We start from the raw sequence: 21,310 nt of genomic DNA, 5'->3' as shown, positions 1-21,310 counted from the left end.
GTGATTTAATTGTACAGTATAATCCAGGCTTTTGGAATAAATTATGCAGAAAACTCATCTATAATTAAACAAATCAAAAAACCAGAGACAGGTGACACTGCAGGTTCACCCTCAGAGGGCACGGCTAGGTGTGGGCGGCTGGACCCTGCAGAGGGACTAGAGGGAAGGGGGAGGGCTCCGCTCAAGAGCAGACAGGGGAAGGCCTGGGAGAGGCTAAGGCCCACCAGGACTGAGGGTCTCCAGACCCCCAACTACCTCTGCAGGCCTTTTCACCACTCCCAAGGAGGCATTTTTTGCCACCAAAGTCCTGCTACAGACTGCCTCCACCAGGCAGGCTGCCTGGATAAACCCCATCCACTGGGGGCCTAAGAGCAGTCTGCGGCCTTCCCTGCTCAGCTCAAGCAGGGCAGCCATCGTGGAGGGGGAGATGCTAAGGGTGGAAGAACAGGTGAGGCTGGAGGAGTGGAGGGCAGGGCTGGGCTAGGGCAATGAGGGGTGTGGGGAAGGCTGCTTGCTGTCGAGGGTACGTGAACCAAATCTGGCCGTGGTGGGGGCCCACAGGTCTCCTGCTTCTCCCGTGACAGACTGGCCGATTATTCACTTAGTTCTGGGGGAGGCAATGATTTAAATTAAAGTGCTATTTAATTATTCCATTTCAGCTGGCCTGCCACCTCCCACCTTGGTGCCTTCGCAGTGTTCTGAAGGGGAAAGAAAACATAGGGCAGGAGCTGGGTGGTGGTCTAGAGAGACAGATGGAGAGATGGGAGGGATAGAGACATGAAAAGAGCCCAGGAGAGCTGGTCCAGAGGCCCTGGGCATTATGCTCACCCTGTCGCAGGGGAAGATGACTTGTAAGGGGGCAAGGAGGCCATTCCCCATTCCAACCAGGAGAGGCCACCCCAAGCTCAGAGAGCAGTCGTGGCCCCTGCTGAAAGAGGGCTTGGGACGTGGCCAGCCCCTCCTCTAGGCCACAGCCCTGCTGCCAACAGCAGGAGGCTCCAGACTGCACCCCAGATTGTGGCATCTCCAGAGCCACTTCCCCCAAGGAGTCCTCCCTGACCACTCAGTGGAATCCCTCTCTACCTAGACTGAGCGCGCAGATTCAGCCCTGGCTCTACCATGACCTTGGACCAGATGTGCCCTCTTAGGCCTCAGTTTTCCCATCTGGAAAATGGAGATAAAGCTCACCACTTGTCCACCTTCCAGGACCCAAGACAAGCAGGAAGGGACTGCTGCCCCACAGAAGGGATGCTAACCATGATGACTGCCCCAACACACACGCGCATAGACTCACCCGGGCAGCAGGGCTGTCCTCCCCTCAGTCCAGTCCCCCTCCTCAGATCGGCACTCATGAAGTGTGGGATGGCTGTGTCTCCTCCTTGGACTGGGCTTCTGGGTGGGCCGCAGCCCCCTCTTGCACTACCTAAGAGACCTCGCCTGACACAGGGGAGACTCCCAGGAAAAGGCAGGGCCTCTAAGATCAGAGGGTCCTTCCTGCTTATCCGCTCAGGAGAGAAGACTCTTGGGCCTCAACATCTTTTGGGGCTCAAAGCCCAGAGTAGGGCCCCTGACCTTGATTGGATCACAGCCTCCGAAGAACAGAGGGCAAGTGTAGCCAAGATCATTCACTCTCGAGAGGCAAAGTGGTCAAATCACTCCAAGCCATTGAGGCCAGAGTGCCTGGAGGTGTATAGACCAGCCAGCGCTGGCCTGGCACTGCACCAGCCATGGTGGGGTGGGGGCTGCACTGGATCCTGGGGAGATGGAAGCATGATGGTTCAGCCAAGTCACATGGAATAAGGTTCCCTGGTTAGCCATCCACGTCTTCATAAGCAGGTAAGCTGAGATGCAGACTCAGAGGGACGGCTCATCTTCCACAGATTTGATTCAGCTTAAGGTACTCCTAAGAAAAAAAAAAACCCTGGTGGCTCAGACGGTAAAGTGTCTGCCTATAATGCGGGAGATCCAGGTTCAATCCCTGGGTAGGGAAGATCCCCTAGAGAAGGAAATGGCAACCCACTCCAGTACTCTTGCCTGGAAAATCCCATGGACAGAGGAGCATGGTGGGCTACAGTCTATGGGGTCGCAAAGAGTTGGATGCGACTGAGCGACTTCACTTTAAGGGACTCCGAAGTGTGAGTAACATGGAGCTCCTGTTACCCAGGAGCACTGTCCCCACCCCCACCTACCCATCCAATGTACACAGAGAGGAAGGCAGCCCACTTATCACAAGGGATCATCAGAGATTCCCTGGTGCCGGGGAGGGGCTGGTGCTGCTGAAGCTCAAATTAGTCCAAATCCATCGGTCTCGACTATGTGTGTCTTGGGACCCTGCCCAAATACTGCTCCTTAATGAGGTTATTAATTACGGGCTGTCCCTTCCCTTTCTTCATCGGGAAGAAAGCCTTCCTTCCAATCAGCTCTTGGCCGAGAGGCTGCAAGCCAGTGCCTCCCCACTTAGACTACCGGTGAACAGTCATTCACTTTAATTAGGGCGTCCGGTCCAGCCCAGTATTTACTCCTAATAGCCTGATGGGGGGAGGGGAGAAGGCCTGGAAGCAGGGAGCTGCAATCACCCAGGGCTGGGAGAGCCAGGCAGTTCACTTGGCTCGGAGAGGGATGAACAGTGTTCCAGGCTCACACAGCAAGAGGCCACAGCCCTGTGCCTCACTCCCGCCATCAGGGCCGGACTGAGGACCCACAGGGGCTCCTGCAGCCAGGGAGGACCACAAGGACTGGGACAAGCCAGCAACAGGCAGGCTGAGAAGGAGGTTTCCCAGGGGAGATTAGGAGGCCAGCATGGAAGGCCCACCTGAGCCTGACATGTCTCTGATGGGGTTAGCTGTGTGACCTTGGTGACATCCTTCCCCTTGTCTGGGCCTCAGCTAACTCATCTAGAAAGTGACCTGGAGCAAGGTAGTATTGTGTCGATACTGTCACACCCAGAGCAGCAGGGCTCCTGAGCAGCCCTTCAGCGGGACCCTCCTCTGCAGGCCTGGCCTGGGGTTGCCAGCAGGGGGAGCAGTCCCTGCAGATAGGAGAGGGCCTAGCGGAGGCGCCAGGGGGCCAGGGGGTGCGCAGCAGGAAGGGGTCATTGGTCTGCGGAACAGCGGACGACTGAGGCCCAGACCCGGGCTGTGGGCTCGGCCAGGGCAGGGAGCGGCCCCCAGGCTGAATCTCCTCCGGCCCCTGCCGTGTGCCAGGTTGCGTTCTGTGGTCCACACCCGGCTCTGGTTTGGACTCTCCAGGTCTCCGTTTCCCTCTCTGCCCCAGGAGGGGTAGCCTGGGGCCTCCAGAGGCCACTCAGGGATTTGTTTCCAAGGGGTTGAGTGAGGCCTCGTGCCCGCCTCGCCGGGCCTGAATTACCTGCATCATCCCTGGTCCTCAGCGGGGAAAGCTGGGGTAGAGCAACTGCGCGATGCGCCCAAGGCCACGTGGCCGATGAGCACACAGCTCTGCCCAGCTGCGGCACGGCCGGTCCACCTGGATGCCTAATGGGCCTCTCAAACTGAGTGGGCCCAAATCCCAGGCCCTGCCCCTCCCTCTGAACCCTCTCCTCCCTCTCTCCACACCCCCGGATCTCAGCTCTGGTTCAGGCCGGAAGCATCAGGGTGACCTAGAACCTGCTTTCTCTCGTACCCATGTTCCATCTCAGCAAGTGCCGTGGGCTCCACCTTCACAACCCGCCCACCGCCCACCACCTCCCCGACCCCCCGCCTGGCCTGGGCCACGGTCATCTCTTTCCAGGACAAGTGGTGGAATCGCCAGTTCACTGGTCTTCAGCTTCAGCTCTTTGGAACCCCCGCTTCCCGCCACACCCCGCCAAGGCTGTTCACCTCCACACTCAGCCAGACTGTCCTGCTGAACAGTGTGCCTCCTCAGTCAACACCCAGAGCCCATCCAGGGGCCGAACCCACAATGGCCTCTCTGACCTTGCTTCTCAGGCCACACTGGCCTCCTCGCTGTGGCTTGAACACACTCCTCTAGTCCCAGCCCAGCCCTTGCACACGCTATTCCCTTGGCCTGGATCAGCCTCTTCTCAGAAGTCCTCAAGGCTCCCCTCGCGCCTTGTTCAGGGAAGTCCACCGTGCCCCCTCCTCCCATTTTAAGTGGTGCCCTCCAGGGGTTATTGTTTTAGCTAAAATTCCCTCAGACCTCCTCTTGTTTACTGCCCCCTCTGCGCAGGGAGCCCTAAGGGAGGAGGCCCCTGGTCTCCAGCCTAGAGGAAGAGGCCCTTGGCCGAGCAAGCGCACCTCCCCAGCCGGCTCCGACCTCCCTGCCGTCCTGCCCAGCCCGCACGCGGCGGCCACAGGAGCAGGCAGGTGGGGTGCGCAGCGCAGACTGCGGGGGGTGGGGGGGTGCTAGAAGCGCAGCGGCTGCCCCAGGCACAGCCCAGGAGGCCCTCCCTTTCCCCGGCTCCTCTCCGTATGAATTATTAAAGCTCATTTATGATGGGCCTGCCCAGGCCTGTGGCTTCTGTGCATAATTCATGGGTCTCCCAGAAAGGCCGGGTGCTGGCACAGCCACTTCTTCCAGGAAGCAAGCTACGTGCGGGCAGATCCGGGGCTGTCCTCACTCATCCCTGTCACCCTGTCCTCATCTCGGACAGCCCAGGACCTTGGCCCTCCACCCACTCTCCCCCACCTGGGATTCTGGTTCCCAGGGCTGACGTCCACACACTTTGTGCAGACTCACCCATCCCCCTCTCTGTGCCTCGGTTTCCATCTGTGGGCTGAAGGAGTCGCTGGTTTTCAAACCGCAGGGACTGCAGTTATCACCCACCTCCACTCCCCCGGGGAGGCCCATGGGCTCCCAAGGTACCAAGACTTGGGGTCATTATCTGTGAATTTCCCAGCAATCTAGAGCTGGGATGCAGCAGTGAGCAACAGGAACTCACGAACTAGCTAAGGGCACTCTAGAGCAAAACAGAAAGTCCAGGCCAGGGACACGGGGTACGGACAGTCACTCGGCCCAGGATCCACTGTCTGTTCCCCAGGCCTGGAGCCACCTGCCCCACTCACTGACACGGATCGTGGGCATTTGGGGGTCTGCAGCGCCTCCTTCTCTCCCCAGCATGTTCCCCCAGGTCGTCAGGTACAAGGCAAAAGGGACCAGACCCATTTAACAACCTAGCACACTGAGGTTCAGTGAGGCTGGCTCTTGGAGGCAGGGCTGGTATATTGACACCGCCAGGTCCAGTGATGGAAGAGCCACACCCAAGCCTGTTCTCATGAGGTGGCCAGTAGTGTTGAGGTGCCTGTGATGGTCACCAGGAGAGTGGGGGGGAACCTGGGAGCTCCAGGTGCCTGCTCCTGCCCCACGCCAGTAGCTGAAGCCTGATTGGAGGTGCAAGAGAGGCCCTGCCCACGTGTCATCAAGCACTCAGGCTGGATTCTGTGATTCACACATCCCATCTCCCCTCACGTACCTCCTCCCCACCCTCCAGCATGAGTCAAATCCTCTCTGAGCCACAAATAGCCGTCTTCCATTTATGTCCTGGACATGGCCTCCTGCCTCGAGGAGGACAGAAACCCCTCTCACAGTCTTCTATCCCTTCTCAGGGAAGAAATCCCACCCCCCACTCCATGGGAGCTGGCAGGGCCCCACAGGACATGCAGGTGCAAAAGCGAGGTGGAGCCAAGACCAGAGAAGAGCTTACCTCATCACGGCCAGCTTTGTTCTCTGGTTTTGTGCCTCCTCTACCTGGCCAAGTCACCTCTGGTGGGAAGTCTTCCTGGATTTCTCTCCACCCTCCTCTCAAACCCATAGTCTTACTCCACTTTACTGACCCTTGCATTAGGTTGGGGCTGCAGTCTGGTTCCCCTCACCAAGCTCCCTGAAGAACTTCGCTTGCAGGACAGCAAAGAAGGGTCTTCTGGAAATGCTTGGGGATACATTTCCCTGACATCCTCCCATCACCAGATTGGTGCCCGGCCCGCCCCCCGACCCCCGCTCTCTACAGTGTCCACCTCTCTCTACAGTGGGGGAGAGGCTGGAGGGGAGGGCAGGAAAAAGCGTCCAACTTCAGTAGGTAGAGCACTGAGGAAAGGAACTGAGGATGCAAAGCACCTGTTGTGTGCTGGGGGTTCCTGTGTGAGCTCACTGAAGTCTCACAGCACCCCTGGCTAGGTGCGAACTGGTTCAAGCCCACTTCATGGACAACGACCAAGGCCACACAGCTAGTCTGTGCTCAACCAGAATTTGAACCCTGCAGAGGGTGGCTCCAGAGCCCAGGCTCTGTTCCTAGGTGATCCAGCTTTCTTAATCCCAAAGTGGGCTTCAACGGCCAAGATTTAGGAAATAGGGTGCCATAAGGGCCACTCCTCATCTATGACCTTTTCCACCATAGAGAAGGGGTCCATTCCAAATCAGGGCCCTCACTGCCTCCCCAAGCAAGCCAAAGCTGGGCAATCGGAGAGTCCTTTCTTTTACCCCAACAAAGCCACCCTGCTGCAGGAACGATGTCTCAGCAGCACACAGCTCTAGCTCCCTCCAATCCCTCCCACGACAGGGTAGATGCCCACTTCCTCTGGGATCTGCTCCTCACTAGTGAGCTCCGGGCTCCTCAGTGCAAGCCAAGCTGCCTGTAAATCAAATGCAAGTGCTTGTTTGCCTTTTCTCTCCACACTCTATGGTGAATCCGTAAGCAATGTAAATTCCCTCTGCGAGACACGGCAAGTAGGGGCCTTCAGGTGCCACCCTAGCGGCCCCACCTCCTCCTGAGAAGTCCCGGGGCGGCGGCCACCCCAAGAGGAGCCACTGCTGGGTGAGCCTGTGTTGTCCTCAGAGCTGGCTTGACGAGTAGCAGGTGGGCCAACTCAGCAGGGCTTACCACAGACAAAATACTCTGGAGATGTTTTCAACCTACAAATCCCTACTAGCTCCCTCACTCCCCACTCATTCATTCATGTATACAGTTACTAAGCCAGGCTCCAGGCTGGACATGGGGAAGGGACACAGTGGTGAGCAGGGCAGATGCAGGCTGGAACTTGGAATTCAACCAGAGAAGGCATCTGATCTGATCCAGACTCAGTACATGAAGGGAGGAGGAGTCCGGTGGGGTGTGGACTGCACAGCAAGGGGTCTGACCCACCTAGGGCTCTGGCAGGTAAAGGTGGCGTTGCAGAGCAGCAGGGCAGTTCAGACAGAGGGTGCAGCATGTGCAAGGAAAGCTCAGCGGTGAGCTCAGCACGGGATGTTGCCCTATGAACACCACAGACCGACCACAGCCACCGAGCAGGCTGCTTGCACACTGATGCCTGCAGCACTCCATCCTAAGGACATGGTGAGCGAAGGATGGAGAGCTCCCAACAGTGGGGGGAAGAGGAGGAGGGTGGCCACAGTCAGCGGATGATGAAACTAAGGGTTCAAAGAGCAGGGCTCTCCACGTGGTCCTCGGCACCCAGCCTGGGAGGCTCAGCTCCTCCAGGCCCTCTCCAGAGGCACACACGCATATCCAGCTTTGACACCTCTCCATTTGGACCCCTAGTCCGCATCTCAAACTCAGTGTGTCCAATACCTGCTGGTCCCTTGGACTGACTCTTCCCCAGCCTCCTCCAGCTTACCTGGTGAAAACCGTCCTTCCAGCTGCTCAAGCCAGTTGCCTGACATCTCCTGACACACCTTTTCCTTTCTCATACCCGGACCATCGGTATGTCTCACCACCACCACAGCTACCACCCTGGTGCTCCCCTGTTCACATCTCTCCCGGGGCTCCCAGTTCAAAGTCATGCTAATTTAATGGCCCAGCCTGTCCAGGTCCCTGCTGCCCTCTGACCTCCCCACTTCCCATCCTCCTCCTGCTCAACCACATCCCACCTCAGGGCCTTTGCACTGGCCATTCCTCTGCTTGGAACACTCTCCTCCCAGATACTCAAGTGGCTCCCACTCTCCCATCCTTCCAGGTTTCCCTCATGTTTCAGTGAGGCCCACTCTGACCTGCCCCTCTAGTTAACCCCTCTCCCAAATTCATCCTGTCCCTTCTGCACGGTGTTTGTCACCTCCCAACACAGCATGTCCTCTGTCTACATCATCTCCCCAGACTGCTGTATGCCTGTCCTCATCAGTGCCTGGTGCACGGCAGATGCTCACGAGCGTGGAAAGAATGAATGAACGGCAGGTTGTGGCGAGTGTCTGTGGAGGGAACAAATGTGCCCGCAGCAGGGGAGGCACCGTCTGGAAGAGGATGAACTGAGGAGGAGTCTCAGGTAGGACCAAACCCATAGGCTGTCCAAAAGCCATGTGGCCCCCTTGCACTGACCTGCGGTCACCTTTGCCCTGGCATTTGACCTGCTCTATGCTTACAATCATGGCTTTCCCACGTGGCTCAGTGGTAAAGAATCTGCCTGCCAATGCAGGAAAACCCGGGTTCAACCCCTGGTCAGGAAGATCCCCTGGAGAAGGAAATGGCAACCCGTTCCAGTATTCTTGCCTGGGAAATCCCATGGACAGAGGAGCCTGGAGGGCTACAGCCCATGGGGTTGCACAGAGTCAGACACAACTGAGTGACTGAGTATGCATGCACGCATGCTCACAATCATAAAATATAGAAAATAGGATCCCATTTTAGAGATTAGAAAACTGAGGAACAAAATGACTCACAGTCACATATGGGGCTCTCTTTATGACCCCCAGCTCCTCCCCTCCTCGACTCCCATCCCCTGGACCATGCTTTCCTGCAAGTAGCAGGCAGATGGTGCAGTGAGGCCAACAAAGCCCACGGCTCCGGGTCCCTCTAGATGGCTCCGTGATGTCCCCACCCTTCTGTGTTTTAGAGTAACGGCCTCCTGCATATGCCAGCAGTCTGGAAATCACCTGTGAAATATATTTCCCCCAGCGCTGGCTCGGAAGCCATGTAAATCACTCGACTTAATGACCTCTGGGATTGTTCCCCGCCACCCCTCCCCAGCCACTCTGTGCCAGGGAACGTGGGGCCGCGGGGCACGAGGCAGGCAGAGCCCCAGTCATGGGCTCCTACGAGGCAGCACGTAGGGGTACAGCAGCCTCATGGAGCTCAGCAGCACGAGACGGATGGGGCCTGCCTGGAGCTTGCAGAACTGAGGCTGGATCCACATGGGCAAGCCTCTCCCCCACCCCTTGTCCTTGTTCCCCATCAGCGCTTGCTCTCAGAGAAAGATGGGTCCTGGTACTCTCCCTGGGGCCCCCAGAGCCCTGACTTGGGTGGGGCGAGGGCACCCAAGGCCTCAGGAATGGCTGGGGACCCTGAGAGGACCTGTCAGAATCCAGTCTGGAGCACGAGCTCTACCCCACCTCCCCCAGCCCACCAAGGCCCTACATCTCATCACCCCTCAGACGCTGCATAGTGCACCACTCATGTGTGGTTATCGTTTTTCTGGCCTCGCTTCTATTTCTTCCTCCCTGACGATCTCTCCCATGGACTGTGTGCAGACAGCTCAGGTTTGGGGAGGGGACTTAGGTGGCGCTGGGCCATCAGGAGGCAGGTCCTGAGACATGGGAGGGGCATGGAGCGGTCAGAAGTGCAGATGAGGCCCGAGAAAGTGTCAACACAGAGGGGCAGTCAGGAAGGGACAGGGCAGCCGGCTGAGGTGGCCGGGTGATCGCCCTGAAACAGGCTGCACACTCCAGCCACTGGCCACATGTACACACACCTGTGAACAGCTGGCCCCACAGGTACCAGGGCCAGGAGACTCCCCAGGACCAGTACACCGGCCCCCACCCCATTCCTCTGGAAGCCTCAGTTCTCCTTGCGGGCAGAGCAGGGCAGGGGGAGGGCTCCTGTGTTTACCTTCCTATTCTCTATGGCCATAGCTTTCTACCTTGGCTCATCTGCCTCAGCTCTGGAAAAATGCTGATGCCCAGGCCCTATCCCACCCAATTAAATAACACAGCCCTTGGAGTCCTGGACCTCACCTGCATCTCTTTCCCCCAGGAGGCAGTCCCCAAGCTGGGGCATCCCTTGTAAGAGAGCCCTTGCGTGAGGTGGCCTCTGTCCTGTCGCAACAACAAACCCAGGGCCACATGGGAACCTGTCCCAGAACCTGTAAAAGCTGGTCCAGCTTAAAGAGACATAAGCAGCTTGACCTGTAGACACCTGTGCTGACTCTCAGTTCAGCGAATATTTTGTGAGCACTTGGTGTGTGCTAGCCTGAAGCTCTGGCCGACGACAGGTGGTTGTGACCCCCGCCCCCTCCAGGCATGCAGCCTGGAAGGGGAGGCAGCAGGTCTATTGCAGGAAAAGAATAGGGGAGAATTCAGGGGCACCTAGGAAGCCCCTGACCTGCCCAGGGAAGTCAGAGGAGGCTTCATGAAATAGCGACTGCCAGTCAAGCACTAGGGGACAGGCAGAGGCCGGCCAGACCATAGGTGGGGTCCTGCTTAGGGCTGGCAGGGCCCTGTGCAGTCCACCCAACCTCTCTCAGGCTTACTCCATGTTCAGTTCATAAGAAGTGCTTGTTAAACCTCTATGGAAGGAGATGGCTGCTCCCCTGGTGCTGTGCATCCTGAGGGCAGAGATCCCCTCCTGGGCCTGTCACTACGCCGATCAGAAGCAGCCCCCTCGGTCATGGTCTTCCTAGCACGAGCTTAAAGGGCAGGACAGAGGTGGCAGCTCTGCAGATGGGGTGGCAGGAGAGCACTGTCACCAGCTGCAGAAGAATGCATCACTCTAGAGGGTCCTGGGAATGCTGAAGACACTGAGGCTGGGAGGAGCAGAGCTTGTGGCTTGCCTAGATTCCCACAGTAAGCTGGAGAGGGCTGAGGTGGAGTAGGAGGAAACTGAGACAAGAAGGGCAGAGGGACGGGAGTGATGGAAGAGTGCAGGAGTGTGGGGTACCCTTAGGGTCCTGCATGGGAGGCTCTCTGGAGGAGGTGGGCTGTAGAAGGACTGTGTACCGCAGTGGCTGAGTGCTCAGACCAAAGTGCAGGGGTGTGAATCCTGCCTTCACCACTCACCATCTGTGTGATTTCAGCATCACTTGGCCTTGTTGAACCTCAATTTTTCTTGTCTGTGAAATGGGACTAAAAATGAATTGATTTCATTTGTTAGCATATGTGAAATACAGCACCTGGGGCTCAGATCACAGTGATTGATGATGTGGTTAAAATTACTTCCTTTACAAATGTTTCCTCAAACGTGAACACTCTCCCTTCCCCTCCCTTCCTCCTTCCTCTTGTCAGTCCTCTTGTCTGACCCTGAAACAGATCCTGCTTCTCCATGTTCTTCACTACCCCTCTTCTTGCTAGCAAAACCCAAGTCTGCAAGAATCTCTGCCGCCTCCAGCCCCAAGGTGACCCCATCCTTAACTCAAGGGTAAATCCTGATTAGCCTGAGCCAATCACAATGTACCTTCCTGATTGTCAGTGATTGGTTTAGAGTGTACATGTGACCCAGTGCTAGCCAATGAGGTGTGAGGGGAATTTGGCTAGGGGCTTCTGGTTTAGGTTTCCCAGCCTTCTTTTAAGGGGAACTCAGAGGAAACATCTCCTGTTTTACTCCTAATGTCTGGTACATGTGATGCCTGGAGCTGTGGCAGCCATCTTATTGCCATGAGGGAAGTCAGTCAAGGACAGACAGCCACACCAAAAGTAAGACCAACCAAGCAGAGTGCAGGTGAAGCCTTGGTCCTTGATGACAACCTGTCCGTACCCACCTCTGGGTTCCCTGTCAGAGGGCCTAACCATGATGAAAATCCTTGCTAGGATTGCCAAGGTGTGCACAGAAGCAGCCTCTTTTCCTAGCAGCCATTCCTTGGACTCAGCTTTTGAAGTACTAGTAGTTAGGTCAATGCCTTACTTCTGGAAGGGCCCTACAAAGTGAGCACAGAGCTGGGAGTCGGGGGAGGCACAAGGTTGGAGGAAAGACCCACAAGGAGTAGGGAGCAATGATCTGGAAGGCTTCTTGGCTCAATACTCAGGCTGAGCAGGCCAGTCTAAAATAGGGACACAGCCAGGAGGCAGAGAGGCCAGGGTTCCTACTAGGACCTGCAAGTGGCTTGGCCTGGCTGGAGTCTAGTCAAAGAGCTAGTGGCCAGAGCCAGAGCCAGCCCAGGAAGGACCCCAAATGCGAGGTGAGAAGCGGAGCTCTGCCCACAGCAGGCTTCTGGGGTTCAAGGTCATAGCTAACTCTCAGTGAAAGACACTAGAGCATGCCTGAGAGGTTCAGGAAAAGAAGGGAAGACGCCTGGGTTCCCACCATGCCCACCCCAGCCTCTGCTCACAGGGAGGAGAAATGCCCATCTAGGAAAGGCCCCTGCATGGAGGCCTGTTCTGCCAGCTCACTTCTGCTTTCCAGTAAGTGAAGTTGGGGGCAGGGCTGAGGTGGGTTGTTTTGTTGTTTGTTTGTTGGAACCAGTGGCAGCACCAGGCCTGACCTTTAAGGCTTCAAATGTAGCATCTCAGGCGACTCGGGAGGGAGGAGGACATGCACCGAGCAGGGAAGTTACCAAGGCTAAAATGCCACATTGGCCACGTCAGGCTGGAAACTCGCAGCAGAGTCAGGGGTCTCTACCCATCTCAGGAACACCCCAGCCCATGCATGCCCACCTGGCAACAAGGTGTCCTTCCCAAGGGTCCCCTGGAAGCCTCGCTAACTCTAAGATGGCACAAGGGCACCAACAGGGTCTGCCCCAGAGAAACACCAGGAACTGCGGTCCCACACCACAGGCACCTTGCTCCGCGGGTTTGCCAAAGGAGGCCTCAGATCGCTACCATGTCATGTCAAGGATGTTTTTATTTAAGAGAATCAGTTGTACATCTTGGTGCAAGGATGGCTGAATGGGGGCCACCCTTTGGGCAGCCTGCATTGAGCCCCAGGTGGGAACCTGGGCCCTGCCCACAAACTGTGTGTAGCCAGCGGAAATGTGGGGCCTGAAGGCTCATTCCTGGCACTCAGATGTCAATTTCTCTCTCTGTACAATGGAGGCATCTAGGTTCCCAAGGGCTTCTGTGGCTGGGATATTCCTTCCCAAATCAGGGACTCAGGCAAGGCCCATTATCTGCCCAAAGAGACTGTCGTGGCAGGCTCCCTACCCTCACAGGCCCTGTAGGCACCCCAGCTCTCTGCAGAAGCCTCCCAAGATACCTAGGCTGCTGGGGCGTCCAAGCACTGACAATATAAAGGCTTTGAGAATGCCAGGAAAGCAAAACTTGCAGTTCTCTTAGACATCACAACCCATCAGTTCAGGGCCCACATAGCCCAAAGGCTAACACCCAGCACAGGACACCCAGACTGCCTTGCTTACAAAGACCCAGAAGGCAAAAATTCATCCTTGAAAAGAAGAGCTTTGCTGGAGGCATCCCAAATAGAGGAACATGCGGGCATCATCAAGTCGAAGCTTTTATACCCGAATCATGCCTGCAGCTGACTGTACAAATGTCTTGCTAAGAGCGAGAACCCCAAACCCACAGCAGATGCTTCACGGGAGGCCAGTCTCCCTCCCTTCAGTGTGCAAGTGAGCAGCACCCACTCCTAGAGAAAAACACGCCAGGCCAAGGTCACACAGCGAGGGGTCCCACTCTGCCTAAGCTATGACCTCCACTCGCTCCCCACCCCCCCATCCAGATTCCACCTGGGAAAGGCTGTTAGCAAAGATGCTGCGCTTCACAAAGGACTCACCAAGCTTCTCAGAGTCCCGAGTCCTGTGGTGCATCTAAATAACCATTCGATTTGCAAAAATTTGAATTACAAGGATGCAGCTTCTGTGTGTTGCCTTTGCAGACTGTCAGCGAGCCAGTTGGTAGATGATCAAACTTCCCAGCTCAGCCTTAACTCAGGCTGTTCTTGACATAAAAGTTTGCACAACACTGGTCCTGACAACCAGGCCGCTTTATTTCCGGCTGCCAGCATTTGCCCAGCGGAGTCCTGGCATTAACCTCAAAGGCGGGCGCAGAAGGTGGGCACTGGGAGCGCATTCTGGGTGCAGAGATAAACCATACATATGTCCACACTTACCTATGCACACTCACACAGAAGCACACACCCACATTCACATTCATAGACACACACTTAACACATGTGTACACACATGTGCGTGCATGTACACACAACCTGCACATATGCATGAAACACACACACGGGCACACATTCACATGCACCCACACAAGCACATCTTCATATACAAATGGACACTCTCACAAGTGTGCACACACATGAACATATCCAACAAATGTGTACAAACGTACATAAAAGCACAAATATGCAGACACTTCCATACATAAGCTTACATGTGCACACAGGCCACGGCAAGGGCCAAGCACAGGAGAAAGGACCCAGAAACCACAATGGAGTCTCAGGGCCTGGCTGGGTGGTAGGCGCTATGGGCAATAGGACAGGTGCCCAGCACTTGGAGTACGGGCCCAGCTGGACCGAGAACCCTCAGAGACCCAATAAGAATACCCTGCCCTTGTCATTCATCCCTCATGACCTTTCACATCCCAACCCAATGAGGCAGCACAATCACGGGAACCTTATTTTACAGACGAGGCCCAAGACCCAGAGAAGCTGAGGAGCCTCGCAAAGTTACACAGCTGGTGAGAGGCGTGGCAGAGCTTCTGTGTATGTCTAGAGGGGACTTGTTCAGAAAGATTCGTCCAGCAGGGAAGAAAGGCACCCAGGCAGGAACAAGGTGCCCAGGGTCTAAGGGGAGCAGGAAAGAGAGACAGAGGGGGTGACTTCTCTTTCTTACCCACCTCTTTTCCCTTTGTTTAATGAGTCATTTCCAAGGTAGGGAGAGATGGTTAAGAATCAGCGGGAAAGACTTCCGGGACCCCTCCCTCTCAGCTAAACAATTAGGCTGATCACAGCTCAAAGTGGGTCAGTCTGAGAAGCCGTTTCCAGACACCCAAGGTGTGACCAGAGGCCAGTATGGGAGGCACAGGCTCCTCACACTGGGGAGGTGGGACTCAGGCTGGGGTCAGGCCTCCCTCCACAGCTGGAGCAGAGTGTGCAGTGGAGCAGGAAAATCCTGGACCTGTCTTCTTAAGGCACTGCCAATGTCAGACTCAGAAGAGCCATGGAAAAGAGGAAACTGAGGCCCAGGGGGGTGGATGAGACTGTCCAAGGTCACCACAATGCACGCTGCCAACTGAGAGAATCGGGTTGGGACTGCCTTTGACAGAGGCCCCCGGGACCAGGCCAACCCAAGGTGGGGATCCTTAGGTTCCCCGTGTTGAAGATTTCCCTCCACGTAACCCCAGGTACACAGGCTTTCCTGCTCTGTAAGGCCAGATCCTTCACAGGCTCAGTCATCGGCACCAGCAGTGGCCAGGGGCCCAGCAGGCTGGACTAGTCCCAGGAAGAGGGGGCCCAGGTGAGGAGGGAGGGGAACTAGGTGATCCATAGCAGGACCTAGGCCAGGGACACTAAACCGACTGCTTGAGTCCCACAGTGGCCAGTGGCCGCACAGGGCTTGGCTGAGCGCTGTCCCAGGTCCTGCTGGTGTGGACCTAAATGACAGCATCCTTGAGTCCCTTGTAAGCCCCCCAGGGGCAGCTCGATCCACATGGCCACCTGCACCACCAACTCCTCCATCCTCCTCTTAGCCACAGACAGCTCGGGAGGCTCTTCGGGTTACACAGGACAAGAGAGGGAGGGAAAGGAAAAAAAGTAAAAACCACACATACACCTCCCTCTGGGAATACGAATATTGATTCTGTAGCTTCTTGTTTAGACAGTAGGCACCAGAAAAAAAAAAAAAAAAAAAAACTTGACACGAAGAGAAGCTCCCCCGTTGGTTGAACTGATGCAGCCAGCAGTGGGAAGGCCCCCCACCCTCGTCTTTAGAGAACCCCAGGCCCTGGTTCCCCTCCCCAGACCTAAGGCCCTGAGCCCTCACTTAGGACAGAGGTCACCTGTTTCCGAGGCAGATCTTGAATCTGGAAGCCCCTGAGGATGGAACTGGGTAGGGTGGGTGGGTGCTGGAAGGGGAGGGAGAAAGAAAGAGACCACTCCCAACCCACAGACAGCACCACTCTCCAAGGGAGGGCGCACACCACATGCCTGCCTGCTTTGACTCCCAAGCCTCCAACTGCCCCTTGAACAGTTTCTTAGCAGATAGAACCCTGGCTCCCCAGCCCCCCAGGCCTCACATGTTCAAACAGCATGAAAATGCAAGCATCTATTAAGGTCCAAGTCCTCTGAAGTCCCCTCAGGCTTGAAAAAACTGCCGTGGCCCTAGAGCATCCAGCCTCAGGTTTCCATGAACAATCCCCATCCCACTCACCCCTGACCTTTCTCTCTGGAACCTTACTGGAATCTGGAGAGGGAGACGGCATCTCAGGGTCTTGAGATGAAGTCCTTCTTGCCTATCCCTCCATGACAGGCGTGCCTGGCATGTGGCTCAAAGCCCCGAAAAAGGAAAATCCCGCATTGGGCTGGGGTGGGGGGGCCGCTCCATGATCTCCTGTGTAGAAGTGGGAGGGGGTGGAGGTAGGCACAGGGGCCTTGAGCACTGGGCTGGCAGGGCCCTGGAAGGCCCTCTCAGGGTTGCCTGAGACCCAGAAGAGAACAGAGGGACAGAGTAGGAGAGGTTATAGCTGGGAGCCAAGGTGCGTTTCATGTGTCTTCATTTTCTCCCAAATACCCAAGTTCTGAATCTCCCTCCCAACTTCCTGGGCCAATCCCCAGGTGTGCCCAGCCTCCTGGCAGGACACCTAAGCATCTGAAAGATCAGTCCTCTCCCTGCCCTGGTCCTTATGGGGCTTTGGGCAGGTTCTTCCATCTTTCTGAGTCTTAGTCTCCCCATCTGCAGGATGGGCATGACCATGGGGTCTGAGGTCAAGGACGTAATGTGAATAAGGGGCTTGGCCCAAGCTCAGTGAGGGGAGGCCACCACTGGCCTGGTGACATTCCACCTTTAGTCAAGGTGGGCTTCAGGGAAGGAGGGAAGCAGCCCAGTGCTCTTCCTCACAGAGATGGTATCTCTGGTAGGTGGGTACAGCCTGAGCTAGTGGCACAACCCAGAGACCTCCAGAGAGGGTGGGTGTGAGACCCTGCAGGAAGGATCTAAACCCCTGAGAAAAGCAGGCAGGGATGAGGGGACAGCATAACAAAGCAGAAAGACAGGGAGGTGCTCAGCCCATGGGAACAGCCTGGAAAGATTGGTGGGTGGGGGCCCAGCATGCTGTAGCATCAGGGGTAGATGTTAATGTTATCAACAGCTGCCAGGACTCCCACCTGTGCCAGAACACTTCCTGCCTGCCAGAGGTGACACCCTTCCCCATTAATTCTCACCATTAGCCTCTTAAGCAGATTCTCTATTATCTTATTTGGGGAAACAGAGGCAAGGTCACCCCAATGGAGAAGGTCAGATCTGGAGACCAAAGCTTGAGCCTTCAGGACCCACACCTGACACCCACCGTGTCCCCAAACTGCCTCCTCCCAAGAGCTGGCTGACCCTTGCACACCGTGGGGGTGGGGGGCAGCAGAGAGGGTGGCACCAAGGGCTCACTCCACTTGTGAGTCAGTCTCTCCTTGGAGCCACCAGTGTGCCAGGGACTCGGGAGGGAGTTCACCCGCACACTAGGAGGGGCTCGTCTTCAAACAGGCTACTCCCGTCTCAGGGCTCAGCCTGGCAGAGTTGGCCCAATAAAGGTGAGTCCTGGGGATGGACCACAGCCAAGGCTCCCTCCACCCCGAATCAAGAGCACTAGGCGAGATGTGAGCCAGTGGGAGTGCCAGCAGATTGCGAAGCCTTGCCCCCTCCTCCTTCCTGCAAAAGCCGTGGGCAGGCTGTTGGGGAAACGGGGGACCCAGATGTGTGATGTTGCCTCCCTCTAACAGGGGGAGCCACAGGGAGGTGAAGATGCGGGCTTGGAGGTCCAGACAGACACACGTCACCCACCATTAACCGTAGCTAGACTGACGCATGCCCCATCGTGGGCGCTCGGGTAAAGGAACATGTACCCGGCTGTCATTAATCTGCTGGGGGGCCCAGACCCCTCGGGATCCCCTAGAGGAAGGGAGGTGTGGGCCAGCACCATCACTGGGGAGGAGTGGGTCTAAGAGGATGCAGCCAGCAGCTCAGCCCGGACCTCACGGAACAGGAGACAGAGAAACCCAGGAGGCCGGAGGACAGGGGACAGCAGTCCAACAGAGATGACAAAAGAGGTGGGCAGGGCAGGGTGGCCGCAGAGAGACCAGAGGGATGGGCAAGGGAGTGGGGGAGGGTGAGAGAAGCTATGAGAGACCCAAGGAGGGGGCAGGGAGGGGGAAGGAGACTGCCAGAACTGGGAAAGGAAAAGACACTGGAAGGCCAAGTGCTGCGGCCACCCCTCAGCCAGCAGCAAACAGGGGACAGGAGGAAGCAGGTGAAATGGGCAACGTGTGCTCCGACTCCATGTGCCCCACCTCAGCCCAGACACATGAGGGCACACATACACACACATCCACTTGAGCACTTGTGGCCCTGGCCTTGTTTGAAAACCGGATCCAGGTCCAGGGGAGGTGAGAGGGCACCTCCCCCGCCAATCAAAGCCCTGTCCTCCGTCCAGCGGTAACTCCTCTGCCCTCCTCCATCCAGAGCAGCAGCCGGAGTCTGCTTTGACGAGTGGGCAGAGACCCATGTCACCAAAGCGACTACAGACCCAAACCCACGTTTGCTTAAAACCCAGCAGCTTGCAAAGCTGGGCCCTGTCACACTGCCAGACACTAATGGGGAAATGACTTTCGCGTCCAGGGCCCTCTCCACTGAGGGGCTGTCACCCTAGGGCCGTAAGGCTGAGGGTCCCACTGCCCACCATAGAAAGCCACCTGTACCTGTACGGAAGTCGTATCCTAGCCGGGCCATGCTAACCCAGGAGAGTTCACGGAGGCCACCGGCCAGAGCAGCCCCAGGGCAGCAGCCTCAGCCTTTCCCGTCAGCTCAACAAAAGTCTCAACTCCAACTAAGCCCGATCATGCAGGGAGCTGGGGGAGGGGCCCTCACTCAACCCCCTCCCCTTCCTCCCTCCAAGGATCAGTGGGCGTCGGCATCTGTGGGACCAGGGCAGCTGAAGGGCGCTGGCTGTCACTGCCCGCGCTGCATGTCGTCGCAGCATTAGTCCCCTCCCCCTGGACCCTCAGAGCCGCACAGCCCCCAGCCCACTCCACTCTCATCCTCTAGTTATGGGTTGCAAGACATGTCCCAAACCCTCAAATCAGCTCCAACTATACTGACAAGAGACGAGCGTCCAGCTGGAAACGTGCCACTGTCATCACACCCGCCTTCCCATCTTCTGACTGGGGACAGAGGGACAGGTGTTCGCTCCAGTCAGGGTCTCACAGGTGTAAATCACAGGTCCAGCAACCATCTGACCCACTGCGGGTCGCAAGGAGAGTGAGCAAGGTGGGAAGAGGTGAAAAGAGACATCTACTTAAACCTTCACTCAAAGAGCTACATATCGGCCCAGGGAGGGGAAAAACAGCTGTGTCTTGGCTTTGAGGGGAAGAAAGAACAGCAACAAAAAAATAACGCTTTTGTTCTTTTTAAACATTGGGGCTGAAGTCCATTTTCATCACAGCAAATCAAAGACAATAACGCACCCACAAACCCTGAACTTCCATACGATTCTCTTCTACCTGCGCACACCCCACATACACACACAAAAAATCCAGACGGCTGACAGAGGACACGTCCGTGCGGCACCTGTAATTTGCCTACTGATCACCCGCCTGAGCACAGCCAGGCTGTGCAAGGAGAGAAATGACAAGACGGAGAGAGACTCGGGCAAAGCCTTTCCTGAGTTTTGCTTTTCCTCATCTGGGAGAGCCTGCAAGCCAGAGTACGCAATACCAGGGGCCCCTACCCTTGGGCAGAACTGGTCTAATGACGCAGAGCCAGTCTTGCCCTTTCCCCGAGGCCAGACCCTGCCCCCCCACCCCCTGGCCCCTAAGCAGCCTGGTTACTCATTTCCCCAAATCCCAGTGTGGCCACTGGGTTCAGGAGTCCAGGGACAGGTGGTTCCTTGGACCCAGAGACACATAACAGACAGCAAGGTGGTCACCGTACCCCAAAGCCACAAGGGTGTCTAGGCACTGACAGGCTGGATCACGATGCCCACAGACAGCTGCTGTCCTAAAGGCCACACGCACTGAATATCCATTCCCAACCCCAAACACATCTGGCCAAGCTGGCCCAGAGGAGGATGCCCGAGTTGCCAGGCTCTCAGGAAGGGAGAGAAGGCTCAGGACCACGGAGGACCAGCAGAAGCTGGCAGAGCCATGAGCTGCTATTACCTTGTTGGCAGTAGCAGCAGGGGCAGGCGGGGGGGCCTCCCTGTCATTCACCCTCTGCCTCCACTCTGGCACCTTCACCTCCAGGGGACCTTTCCCCTAGGTGTAGTGGGGGGCGGGCGGGCAGGAGGGACACCGACCCCTTGTGTGGCACTGGCCACACAGTAAGGTGCTCGCATTCTCTGCATCCAACCCTGCTTCTCAAAGGAAAAAGGCCAGCGAAGACAGGTGTGGAGGGATCCCCCACCTTTGGGTCTAAAGCGCCAGCTTCCTATCCGAGAGGAAGGCTGAGCCAGACGCGGGGCTCCGACTCCGTAGGGCAGGGGGTCTCCGGCCGCTCCCTCACGCAACCCAGGTCTCCCCTGTCACCCCGACAGCTGCAAGGCAATCAGCTGGCAAGCTCGGACCCCCCACCCCCACCCCACGAGATCTCCTGCGCGGTTTGGGGGATGGGAGGGAGAAGGGGCACCGCTGGGAAGTTTCGCGACGCAGCCAGAAGCTCCGGGACCCCGGCTGCCCGCCCTCTGGGCTTGGGGTCGCCGCCCCCGGGCGCAGCGGGCGGCAGGACCCGGCGCCCCCGCCCCGGAGTGGGGCGCGGGCCGGGGACTGGGGGTGGGTGCGAAGTGGGGCTCCGGGCTCGGCCGGGGTCCCGCGGCGGGCCAAGGCCACTTACGTGTGCTGCTGAGGAAAGCTGTAGGCTGAGGCGCCGGGGGCGGCGAGCAGCGGGAGCAGCAGCAGCGGCGGCAGGAGCAGCGCCAGCGGGCGCGGGGGACCGGCCGCCGGGCGCCGGGCGCCGGGGCCGAGCCGGGAGCCGCGGCTGGGCCATCGGAGCGCGGTCCGCGCCGGGTCGGGCCGAGAGGCGCCGCAGGTCCGAGCCGGCACCGCCATGTTTCCATTCAAGATGCGGCGCCGCGGGGAGGGGGGGCGGCGGCGGGTTGGGTGTGTGTCGGGGGGTGACGGGCGGCGGGCGGCAATCGCCTCTGCTCGTCCTCCGCCTTCTTCGCGCCGGGCCTCCAGGGCGGCCCGAGCCGCAGCACCTCTGCGGGGTGCGCGCTGCGATCTCTCCGCCGCGCCGGCTCCGAGCGCTCTGAGCGCCGGGTCCGGGACCGGCGCTCAAATAGC

The 21,310-nt window shown here is 57.5% G+C and overlaps 1 protein-coding gene across 1 annotated transcript in view; it reads right to left on the bottom strand.

The window, feature by feature from the left end:
- Positions 1–21,076, bottom strand: part of CACNA2D2 (calcium voltage-gated channel auxiliary subunit alpha2delta 2) — a 137,407-nt gene extending 116,331 nt beyond the window's left edge. The window contains exon 1 of the mRNA XM_068983120.1: positions 20,862–21,076. Coding sequence (XP_068839221.1) covers positions 20,862–21,076 — 215 coding nt within the window. The remainder of the gene's footprint in view (positions 1–20,861) is intronic.
- Between the last annotated feature and the right edge of the window lie 234 nt (positions 21,077–21,310).

Source organism: Capricornis sumatraensis, chromosome 10, assembly GCF_032405125.1.
Source record: "Capricornis sumatraensis isolate serow.1 chromosome 10, serow.2, whole genome shotgun sequence".
Taxonomy (NCBI): domain Eukaryota; kingdom Metazoa; phylum Chordata; class Mammalia; order Artiodactyla; family Bovidae; genus Capricornis; species Capricornis sumatraensis.
Note: the sequence above shows the minus strand (reverse complement) of the source record. Positions and strands in the feature narration are given on the sequence as shown.